This window comes from Lycium ferocissimum, chromosome 4 (assembly GCF_029784015.1).
Source record: "Lycium ferocissimum isolate CSIRO_LF1 chromosome 4, AGI_CSIRO_Lferr_CH_V1, whole genome shotgun sequence".
NCBI lineage: Eukaryota > Viridiplantae > Streptophyta > Magnoliopsida > Solanales > Solanaceae > Lycium > Lycium ferocissimum.
This window is the reverse complement of record NC_081345.1, coordinates 26,930,201-26,941,585: the sequence shown is the minus strand read 5'-3', so window position 1 is coordinate 26,941,585 and position 11,385 is coordinate 26,930,201. Positions and strand designations below refer to the sequence as shown.

At 37.3% G+C, this 11,385-nt stretch overlaps 1 protein-coding gene across 2 annotated transcripts; it reads right to left on the bottom strand.

The window, feature by feature from the left end:
* Window positions 1-1,062: 1,062 nt before the first annotated feature.
* On the bottom strand, window positions 1,063-11,134 carry LOC132052035 (putative 1-phosphatidylinositol-3-phosphate 5-kinase FAB1D). 2 transcript variants are annotated; one of them, XM_059443378.1, is made up of 13 exons: window positions 10,897-11,134; window positions 8,947-9,146; window positions 8,807-8,828; window positions 8,107-8,676; window positions 7,448-7,589; window positions 7,010-7,354; window positions 5,532-6,338; window positions 4,979-5,313; window positions 4,607-4,733; window positions 4,332-4,487; window positions 2,366-3,940; window positions 1,986-2,249; window positions 1,063-1,859 (listed from the first exon to the last, which is right to left on the bottom strand). In XM_059443378.1, exons 2-13 carry the CDS (start codon window positions 9,074-9,076, stop codon window positions 1,488-1,490), a joined length of 4,845 nt encoding a protein of 1,614 aa, XP_059299361.1. In that variant the 5' UTR covers window positions 9,077-9,146; window positions 10,897-11,134; the 3' UTR covers window positions 1,063-1,487. The 2 variants fall into 2 exon arrangements, with proteins under 2 accessions (XP_059299361.1, XP_059299360.1); XM_059443377.1 differs by having other exon boundaries at window positions 8,923-9,146; window positions 10,897-11,133.
* Window positions 11,135-11,385: the final 251 nt, after the last annotated feature.

Sequence of the window (11,385 nt, the reverse complement as noted above, 5' to 3'; positions counted from 1 at the left end):
TGTGATCAATTGAATAAGTTTATTATCTTGAAATAATTTTTTGTTAAACGACACCAAAAAATCAAGACCGCCCCTTACGGAGGCCAGTCAGCCATTTGTGAACTTAACCCGAGTAGAGGCATTCTTTTTTAAAGAGAAGATACAAATACTACAAAACAATAAAAAGGACAATTTAGTTAGTTTGTGCTCTTTAGTTGCCAACTTCTATAGTTGTCTGAAAGACTGCTACTTGGAGCTTACATAGTGGCTAATAATATTGTTTGAATTAAGTTAAATCTTATTTACTACGAAACTATACAAACATATTACGTTACATATTTGATGCTTGTATCTTCGTTAGAGACAAATTCGAAATTTAAAGCATAATATGTTTCTACATTTTTGAATGTCATTTATTCACGGAGTTCTTGGAGACGGACGACTCTAAATAGTGGAAGACTCGTGGAATTGAAAATATGACAGTTCTTTTCACTTTGTAAATGTATTTGTACACTAAAACAACTTGGAAACACATTCTTCAGACCAAAGGGAGAAGTTCTTTTGATCTGAAGGATCTGATCTGCTACTTTTTTTGTTTTTGTTTAATAGTTGAGTATCCAAGATTCATTGGCCTAAATTATTCGAATTCTCTGCTGGATAGGCCAGCTAAGGGGACCGGGAAAGTGAAATGAAAGTTTTTCATTTTCAGAGTTTAAACCAGAGACCTTTAGTTAAGGGTAGAATGACCCTAACCCGAGTCTCGGTAAATAATTGAAGGTAGAGAAGCGGTCCCAAAGGTAAAAATGAGTCATGAGCATATTAAGTAAGGCCATAAGTTCAGATTATGTGGTAAAATTTGAAATTGCCACAAGGACGTACGCTTCTCCTTTCTCATCGAGTTCATTCCTCATTGGATTATTTCATGGATGAAAACTAGGAACTACAAAAACAGGTAAACCATGCTTTTGTTTAATCTTCTTTTGTAGCTTCATATATTCCATTTTTCTGTTGAATCTCTCGTGATCGATCTTCGATCTATGCTGATTTCACCATGCCAAATATAACACTCTCATACACCAAATAAAGAACTCAAACCAAAAACTCAACAATCGATTAATAGGAATATCGTCTTACATCCAAAAAGTATATATAAACCATAAGCAGCTTCAACAGCTATCTTTTTACCCCCTTGATCACTAATAATACTCAAGCGACTAAAGGGCTTTTTACAATGAGTCATAGACTTCCAAAAACTTCGATATATACTGCAAGCTAGAAATGAACATAAAGAATTAACCATCCTCATAAATTTGCTAAAAATAATCGCAGAAATAAGAGGGGGCATATATTTTATTTTTTTTGATACCATCAGGGGGCATATAACTAGGTGCTCGGGCGACAAACTATGTACAGAAATTAATGACTCAACCGGTGACCAGAACCACTTGATAAGGAACAGAACTGAGGTGGCAAAACCATTTTGTGTCCCTTGAGCAGTAGGGTTAGCATCAGACATCTTCATGTTCCCCTTCACCAGTGCACTTAGGTTGATCAGAATCACCATCAGACTCCGACTGTGGTGAAGCAATACTGCTTAATGTGCGGTGAAGTTCACAAGGATTTGAAGATTTTTGGGAGCACCAGTTATCTGGAACACTTAAGAAATGTGTGTCAATGAACTTCCTAAATCTCTTATAATACTCTTTCGGAGAGACAATAGTAGGAAGCTGATTCTTCGGAACCACGAGTGAAGATTTGACCCAATTCTCAAGCTGCTTGTCCCATGTATATTGCCTGAGATAGTCGATGATGCCACAAACAAGTTCACGTCGTTGGCTATCCACTCCCACAAGTAGAGAATAGTCCATCACATTGATTGACTGCAAAAATCACCAAATAGTACCAGTTTCAGAGACTAATCCATTAACTTCAGAGGTTGCATGCTATTAAGTTTAGGTGGATATGAGCTACTGGTTATTAGGATAGCAGTTTGACCTCCAACTTACCTTGAGGAAAGTACAGTCATTCCATACAGCCCGTTGCAAAGCCCTCTTTGATCTTGTACCAACATATAAAGGAGAAACATTCATGTCATTCACAAAGTTTTGGTCCAGAAGAACGTCTCCCGCGCCATTGCCAGCTTCACTGAATCGAGCATGCAAAGCGCCTTTCAGATCATACTGCCGAGTAGTATTTCTACCAAATGAAAGGTTCTCCATCACCATGAGATCGTGCCTTGTCTCTTTGCCACCTCTTGGCCTTACATTGACCTGCAAAACATAAATAGTAGAAAGCTCAAAAAAATTGTGAGTGCGCGCTGGCAGGAAGAAAGCATACATCGTGCTACCAGCCAGAAAAGTGAAGCGACTATAGTTAATTAATCAACCTGATAAATGCCAAGAATTTTTGCAAGGCAGGTTTGATTCCTCTTCGCATGGCACTGGTCCATGTATTCAAAATACTTAGGAGCAAACTTCAGGAACGAGTCAAATTCTGCTCTCTTAATTTCCTTGATGATAAACCGATCATCAACTGTTTTGGCAAACAAAGAATTACTTTTGCCACCTTTTGCATCCCAGCTCCTACACCTACTCAAGGAAGCAATAAAATCAACTTCTGAAGAGCACCATCGATCTCGCAAATGACGAAATTCGCTGGCGTAGAGACAGAGGACTGAGTATTTATACTTTCCAGACAATTTACCCAAACCCATGGAGACTTCCGGGTGAATCGCCGTGAAAGAGACCGATGAATCTAGCAAATCTACCCCATCTAAACTTTGTGAGCGTGATACCTCTGAAATGTTCGAAGAGTGAAATGCTGTTAAATCCAATGAACCAGTTGCAGACAAATGTGGAGAAGCTAGAGAGAATATCCGCATCAAGCCCTGTGAACTCTCATATGCCTTAGAATCAATTCCTCTCTCTTTTCTGCCATCATCTCCAAGATCTTCACATACAATGGGAAAATCCTTCAACAAGGCCAAAGCACAAGCAATAATGCTAGAAAATTCATCTTCATAATCTGAAACAATGTATTTATCACTTCCAACGGGGATATGCAGCTTCGCACCCTCATCGGTAATAAGTTTATAAGTAGTAGATTCTACATCGTGGTTTGTGATAGATCCTAATTTCGGCAGGTGACCTCTCTGGAGATACTCCATGTATTGACACCAAATTTCAGGGAATGGAGTCCACCATCCATCATCATTCTCTATGTCAGAAAATATCGAGGAGAGAGATCTACTCCTTTGACAATGGTTGGGATCATGGGTACCTCCAGCATCAGCACCAGCAGGAATTAATTTATCTGTCTCCAATTGAATCGATGAAGGAAGATTGAGCTGTAAGTTACTTTCATTACCAAAAAGGCAGTGATCAGAGAGACTAGATTTCACTGTCGCATCCTGAAGGGATAAGTTGTTTCCATTTACTTTGGCTGCAGTTGTCGTCTTGGCACTATCATTGAAAGCAGATAAAGTTGATGAACCATGTTGTCCACAATCATGTGTATCAACAAAACTTTCTTTAATGGGAAAACCATTTGCTTTTGCAGATGACTCAACATCCGGTTTCAGATCATAGTCAGCATCCGAAACATCACCACGACTTCCTACAGTAGGCTCTGTCCTTCCTACAGTAGGTTCTGTCATACTGTTATCATCTCCACAAGAGTCTTCAACTAGCTTGATTTTAAGATCCGGACAATCTTTCAACACTCTGTCGTCTCTTTCCGAATAAATTTTAGTGTCTCCTTTAACACTGCTTTCCTCTTGTTGTTCCCTGTGGTCAATAGTTTTGGGATTGGCAATGGTAGAATCAGATGATAGTAATGAATGAAGACGGCGATCCCACACACAGGACTCAAGCAAAAGCTCCAGCCGTATTCTATTCAACCCTAGAAGTTTATATACGACGACATCCGGATTCCCATCCGTAACGACATTTTGAATATCAACCTGACATTGAATCCACATAGATTAGTAAAAGTAAAGTAAGATTTACATATGCTTTAATAAATGTCTGGACCAAATAAATCGTAGATGAGTTCAATGAAATCTCATCAACCGGAAAATCAGAAAGCTAACAACTCTTAATGCATGTACTTGTATGTAGTTGACATCTGTTAACATTATTGTACCCTAGCCAAGATTGTCTATATCAAAATCATTTGCTCAGTCACAGAAGTGTAAAATTGTATGTACCAAGTTATACTGTGGAAAAAAATGTACCATCTGGTATGAATAATTCGAAGGGAACTTTGAACCAGAATGACAATCCATCACCACGTTAATCAAATAAAATTCTACAGGAACAAGTAATCTGAAATGGCAGCAGAAAGGGGCTAACCTCAAATTGAGCTCTCTCTTCCTTCAACATTTTCTCAATGTCAGAAAATCTCCTCACTGATCCTTGAATATTTAGAGTAGTCCCAACAAAACGAGACTCTATTGCCTTCAAAGCTTTTTCTACATCAAGAAACATCTTTATCCCTTTCATGTACACCTAGTTGAGAAAGAAAGAAAATCTTAGTCAATAGAAACTTGCAATAGGGCATGTAACTTCCATGTTCAGCCAAGTAATTAAAAGCCTGTAAGAAGCAGTCAGACTCAGACAAAACATACATCTTCAAAATCCTTCGTAAGAAATTCTCCATTGACAGAACTGCTAAACTCCAGCTTCTCCGGAGGAAGAGACACGGAGTAAGTTGTAACAGTTGAGTACTTAAACACAGCAACCATATGCCCAAACCTGCACATGCAGAAATATGACATGAATATCTTCAAAAAGGAGAGATAAAATATGAGAAAAGCACCAACTCCAAATCCCTACATAACCACTCTTAGAGATAATTAGACTTAAATCTTGAGTAATGTCAGATGGAGTTTTTCATAACGGATAGCAAAAAAGCTATCAGTAGGCTTTGCTGTTAGATCCGCATACATGAAAATAATAGACACTTCAGGAATAACTAAAGATAGCCACAAGTGATGTACCCAAAGAAGTAGAGGAAATCCCTGTGCAAAGAATGACCACAGCCTGACAGTCTATTAAACAAAGAGGAATTTGAGAAGCTGAGCTCCAAAAATTTTCCAAATGAAAAACCACGGGAACCAGTGGATACTAGAACTCTTTTCGTAGATTTTGAGCTACCAATCTGGAACTTGCATCTACCACAACGACTCCACATCCAAATCTTCCCTTCACTTTCACCTGGAAGCCCCTTGTCCTTTGGAAGAGAACGAACTTGAATTGCAAGCAGCTTATTGTAATGTGCATAATAGAAAATGTGAGCCTCAGGGGATCCATCACAGCTCTTGCATGGGAGTTTCTGTACAACAGAGCTTTTTTGTTAACAATTTGAAACAAACTCCACAGTCTTATAATGATAAGAACATGATCTTATTTCAAATAGATCATTATAGCAAGTATTAATGATGCACTCTAAAAAATGACCACCAATCATTCCAAAGATAATCGTTAATCAAATTGAAACTACAGTGCCAGAAGAAGAGGAGTTTGAAGTGGAGAGTGTTGAGTTCTACGCACCTGGCTTAGCAAATTATGCTGCAAAAACTTTCCAAGAGGAATATCAAAGTTTTGATAGAACTTTATGCGAGAAAAATGACTATGGGCACACATAGTCCCCGTCGACGCATTGCGGCTTGATATCAGAACCAATATACTCTCAGTATCCATAGATGTAACACCATTCCCCATATTCCTTTGGTCTTCAGGCTTTTTATCAGATACATGTGAGCTCCTTATTGGAGTATGCAACTGTTCTTTTTCGGATGCCATCTCGTCATCACAGGTAGTGGCTTTCTGATCTGTATCACTTTGATTAACAACATCAGGTGCGTCAGGAACTTGAGTATCAGTCTGTTCTTGATCATCATCGTTGGATCCATCATCACTGAAAGATGAGGGCATGGATTGACCAGAGGTGGGCAAGAGAGGAAAGTTATCCCCCATAACTTTTTCCAGAGAGGCTGAGAGAGATGTCAACCCAGAAAGAACAACTGGGTTATATGGCTCAATTAACAGAGAATCGCCTTGTGATTCTAGGTTATGCCTTACTTCCTGATGGAAGCCATTGAAAATTGGGACGTCAATTGAACCGGACGAATTTGTCTCATCAACAGTCGAAAGAATTTCTCGTTCAGCACTAACAGCTGGGGTGTCATCAGTAGCTGTTGAATTCACAACCTGGCTAAGAGGAATAGTGGAGAACATTGCTTTTTGATCAACGAGGAAAGAAGTCTCGAGGATTAAATTATATGCCATGATCACTGCACATCGTACCACATACTTAATCTTCTTTAGTTCATCACCGTTAGCTCCCATTAACAAAATCTGTGTAAAAGGTCAGGGTCAGAGGTATAGAAGTAAATGTTCTTTATTTTACAAAGTAAGTAGATGTTCCAATCATAGTAGACAAAGGGGGGGAAAAAGCAACACCAGGTATCAATCCTCTAAAATTTACCACAAAGAAAAGACGATCCAGAACCACACGTCTGGAAGGAAAAGATATGAATCACTGAATATCAAGAAAATACTAAAGAAAAATGGAGAAATGAACCAGGAACAGACCATTTTCAGTTAAACAGTTTAGATCCTTTCATCATGTTTAGAGTCAAAAACCACTAGCTAGTAGGGGCTCTGAAGTTCCAAAAGCAATAGTAGCTTGTTCGTTTGTTGGTATACGAGGCAAGTTAATAAACTGCATGAGCTCTATCAGTTCTTTTCACAAAGATTCCTAAGCTTATTCCATCCGGCTAATACAGTTGCAGTCACAAAAGACAAAAAGACCAGTGTTGATATAAATACCAGGTCCAAATGAATGCAAACTAACTCTTATCACATGATTCACAATGGCTATGCAAGTCCCTGATGCACTCTAGCTTCACGACTTTATGTGTTGTTTCTTGAGCAATGACACAACAGTGGAGCTCATGTCCCAACTATCAGTAATCCCTAGTTAGATATTCTGTGTCATTCAAACTAACATAGAGAAGGTGACTAACCGTGCATCCCAGATGAGTAGGACAGCCCTCAATGAACATCAGTGTTTTGCTAGGCCTTTTTCCACCATCATCAGAAGTGTCATGTTCCTCCACGAACCTTTGAAAATGAAAGGCATCACACTGCCTGAGCTTATGGCCAGACAAGATTTCGGAAGATAAGGTTGGTGAAATAGTGCAACGAGCAACCCTCTCCAGCCGATGTTCTTTCATATCAAAGACTAGTGTCCGTCCTGTCTTGAGAAAAGACTCTTGTATGTCACGAGAAACGGTTTTCTCGACCAATATTACATTTGGCTGGTACCTCTCTAGGATTTCAGTGATAGACTTCGCCACATTGTCTTTCTCCTATCATTATTAATTGATAACAACACATGATCACAGACCATAATATATTCTCTTTTTTGTTTATCTAACACATAAAGGGAGTTTCTTATTTACCTTTTGCATTGAGTCAAATGATGACAACTCACTTGAGAGACCAAGTGCACCCTCAATCAACAGCAGCCTAGGTTTTTCAAACTTAGTTGGCATATGTTTATGGGCAGCATGCTTCTTGAAGACCAGGCCTCTGATAAATTGACTAAAAAACATGAAAAATTACAATGTAAGCCTGGGTTCCATCTTTGTGTTAAATTTAGTCTTAGATAACAAACATAGAGATAAAGAGTAGAATGTAAATTTTATAGTATTTAAAGGTAAGTCCACTATTAGAGGCAAGGTACTTTCTGAGAAACTTAAGATTTAAGAGAATAAAGATGGTTCCACGTAACCTTAAAAAAATCAGAACACAATGAATAGTGAATGGGAAAGTTACCATTTATAACGACAGATTCCATTTGAGAAAGCCCAAAAGGTAATTTTTGGGATATGAGTAACTAAATTTAAACATAGATATTAGTGGAAGTATGACAGAGGAAACCAATAAAAAGGAGGCTCAATGAGCGTGCGCATTCAGTGGCACCTGCAACTTCACAAATAGAGAACAACTACAAATCTCTGGGTAACAGATCGTCCCCCACTTTGACAATCCAAGAACTAAACTGGACGAAGAAAGAAAAGAACAAATAGAGATGAGACACGTAGAAATTATGTGATACCTTTGGCTGGGAGAACCAGCTTTTATGCATTTTATCTTCACGTATTTATTAGGATCCATAGCCTTTCCTTCAGCAGAATCAGGCTTCACAAATGAAGCAGCCTCCCAAGACAAGGAGGTGACTATATCAACCCAACTGTCACCCCCAGATGAGGCAACACCAAAAGACTTAAGAAGGTCATTAACAAGGGCCTTAAGCTTCCCATTCATCACTTCCTCCAATGCCTTCTGCTTTTCCTCTTTAAACTTGTAGCTCCCAGAACCTTCTTCCCCCGGGCTGATTAAAGAAGTTGGCTTGCCCCAATTCAGGCCATCACCACATTCATCATCATCGCAATTAGCCACACTGCCTTCCATATCATCATCACAACATTCTGGTTCTGGGGGCACCCAGAACTGATCCAGTTCATAACTAGAAGAGATTCCAGATTCGTCATCGTAATCCCCTTCAATTTTGCTACATTTGGTTTGTTCACAATTTCCATTTCTCATGTCTGCATCCCTTCCCGTGTGCATGGTAGAACAGGAATCCTCTTGACTGCTATCTGTGCTACATTCATCAACATAAACCCTGAACAGATCAAAACGAAAGCGAAAACCACATTGACGTGTGTCAGACATTCCTCATTTCCCAAGGAAAAGAAGACAGGTATTTTAACCTCAACCTAAATAGATTTTAACATTACTAAATTACAACTAACCTCCCATCTGCGCTTGCATCACCTGAAATGGTAAAAGAATAAAGAACCAACATAAGGCGATGATGAAGAGATGAAAATAACGGTCAAAAGTATGTAATAAAGAAAGGAGAGCATACTGTAACATGAGATAGAGCTGTTACTGCTATGCAATGAAGCAGCTGGACTGATCAAACAAGGTGTAGTATCTTGCACTTTGCCACAAGACTGGCATAACGTACCAGAATTTCTATCATCTACTTGCACAGAATTCTCATTTTCTGGTCTCCCCATGCTTCCGCTTGATTTGTCAGAGCACCAGAGTAGTGACACGTATTACATCTGATCCCAGGAATATTTCAACCTGCAGATTTGCCCCACTAAATTGAGAAAAAAGTGAAGTTCTTAAACGAACAAAATAGAACCTTCCTCTCAAACAATAGAGTAATGCAGTGATAATACTCTTTTAGACAAAAAATATCATATTTCTTTTCATAAGTGAAAAGAATACCATGTTTATAAGAACTTGAATGAAGATAGAACTTATCATATTCATTATAGCCAACATACTCGTTTCCCTCAAGAAATAAGACTCAACTTTCAGCATTTGCATCGAAAATTCAGGTTTAACAATGTACAACAATTGAAGGACTAACATTGCAGCATGATTTGGATTAATCAAGATATGTCATTATAGATCACTCATTCCGCCTTCTACAAAATCGTAATTGTCCAAAACAACACTGTGTAATAATGTAAACTTATTTGTATTTCAAGTCATAGCTCTTTAATGAAGAAATGCTTATCAAATACTAACAAAGAAGAGCATTTATGCCTGATAAAATAATATCTGATGAAAACAATGTACAAAAAGAAATATCTTGCAGAAAATAAGCACGTCACAAAAATGGCAGCAGCAGGAGGTGGTTGTTAACATAACGGTATCTTATTAGTTAGTCAAACACAATGCAAATATACTTTGCTCTTAACACGAGGCTTTCATCTTGTAGATATAAATTGAAGTGTCCGCCTTAGATTGATTAGTCACATATTTAGGATAAAGGTAATCCTCCTATCACTCCATTTGACAGTCAAGGATGAGTTTCCCAAAGGTCCCTCGTCCTACGTAAATTGGATAAAACATACAGAATGATCCCATAATATCTAAATCAAAAAGTATTGACGTGTGCTTCTTAACAATCATTTATCAAGGTAATTAGTTTTTTCATATTTACTAACAGGAAACCTTGAAGCATCAGAATCAGTATTCTGTATTGTCCTAAATGTTCAGGCTGTGTTTACAAAGTAACCAACTTTTTAATTTTCATTGTCACACTAACAAAATTGTTTAAAAACTGATCTTCAAGAGAAGCTTATCTCTCCACAAATTCTAAACAGCTTTAAACTATTCAACTCAGAAAGTAATACTTCTCCTTCTTAAGTCACTGATTAAGAGAATCAGTACTTTAGCTATAGCTATCAAACCTGTCAAAGAAGGTCAGTCAACAACTTATGACACCAAAGCAAAAAAAAAAAAAAAAAAAAAAGGAAAAAACACAAAGAAGCAGTTCTATCTACTGATTACCAGGGCAGCAAATATTTCCAGGAAGTCACTCAATTTAAAGAGGACAAGATTTTAATTAAATCAAAAGCAAGAAGACTAAAAGATCATGACTTTCACAAAGGGAAAACCATTTTTTTGGCTTCAAGAACAATCAGCAACATAGATATCATTAGAAATAAAGTTAAAAAAAATCAAATCTTTCCAGAAAATCACTCAATTTAAAGAAGGTAACAGTATAACTAAGCTCATAACAAAGAAGACTTAACTCTTTACTTCAGAAAGGAACTTGCCATTTTGACATAAAAAAAAACAATCAGCAAAAATAATACCATTAAAACTGAAGTTACACAGATTAAATTTTCCAAGAAATCACTAAATTTGAAGATGGTAATAGTATAACTAACCAACCCCACATCAAAGAAGATTACACTTCTTGATTTAACAGATAAACTAGCCAATCTTGGCTTCACTTTTTTTTTTTTTTTTTTTTAAACAAAGTAGATATACAATAAAGAAATTAAGTGACAAAGATTCTTCTTTTATGACTTACACTTAAAGCAACCAAATTAACACTAATATGATGACCTCCAAATCAATCCAAAGCTTATCAAATTCCCACAAAAAACTTCAAAACCAGGTACTATTTTGCAAAGGGTAAGCAAAAAATTTGAAATCTTGAAAAAAATCTTGAATTTAGGAGAGAGAGGGAATTGAGTTTAAGAAGAGAAGAATGAAGTAGGAGAAAGAAGTAGACTTTTTGTCCGTATGTGGGCCCACTAAGTGGTTTTCTGCTCACTTTCATGCTTTCCCAATATCATATATAGGGCCAACAAAATTTCATAATTTATTTAGAAAAAGAAAAGGTCAGAGTTACTCTACCAAAAGTTTCAAATTCTGTTTAAATTTTCGAAAAATGAAGAGACAAAATGTATATACATAAGGAATAAAGTGTATACAACTGTATTTTTTTTTTTAAATACTGCAAAAGATACTTTCTTGTTCACATTAGTACATATGGATATACATTTGGATTTGATTG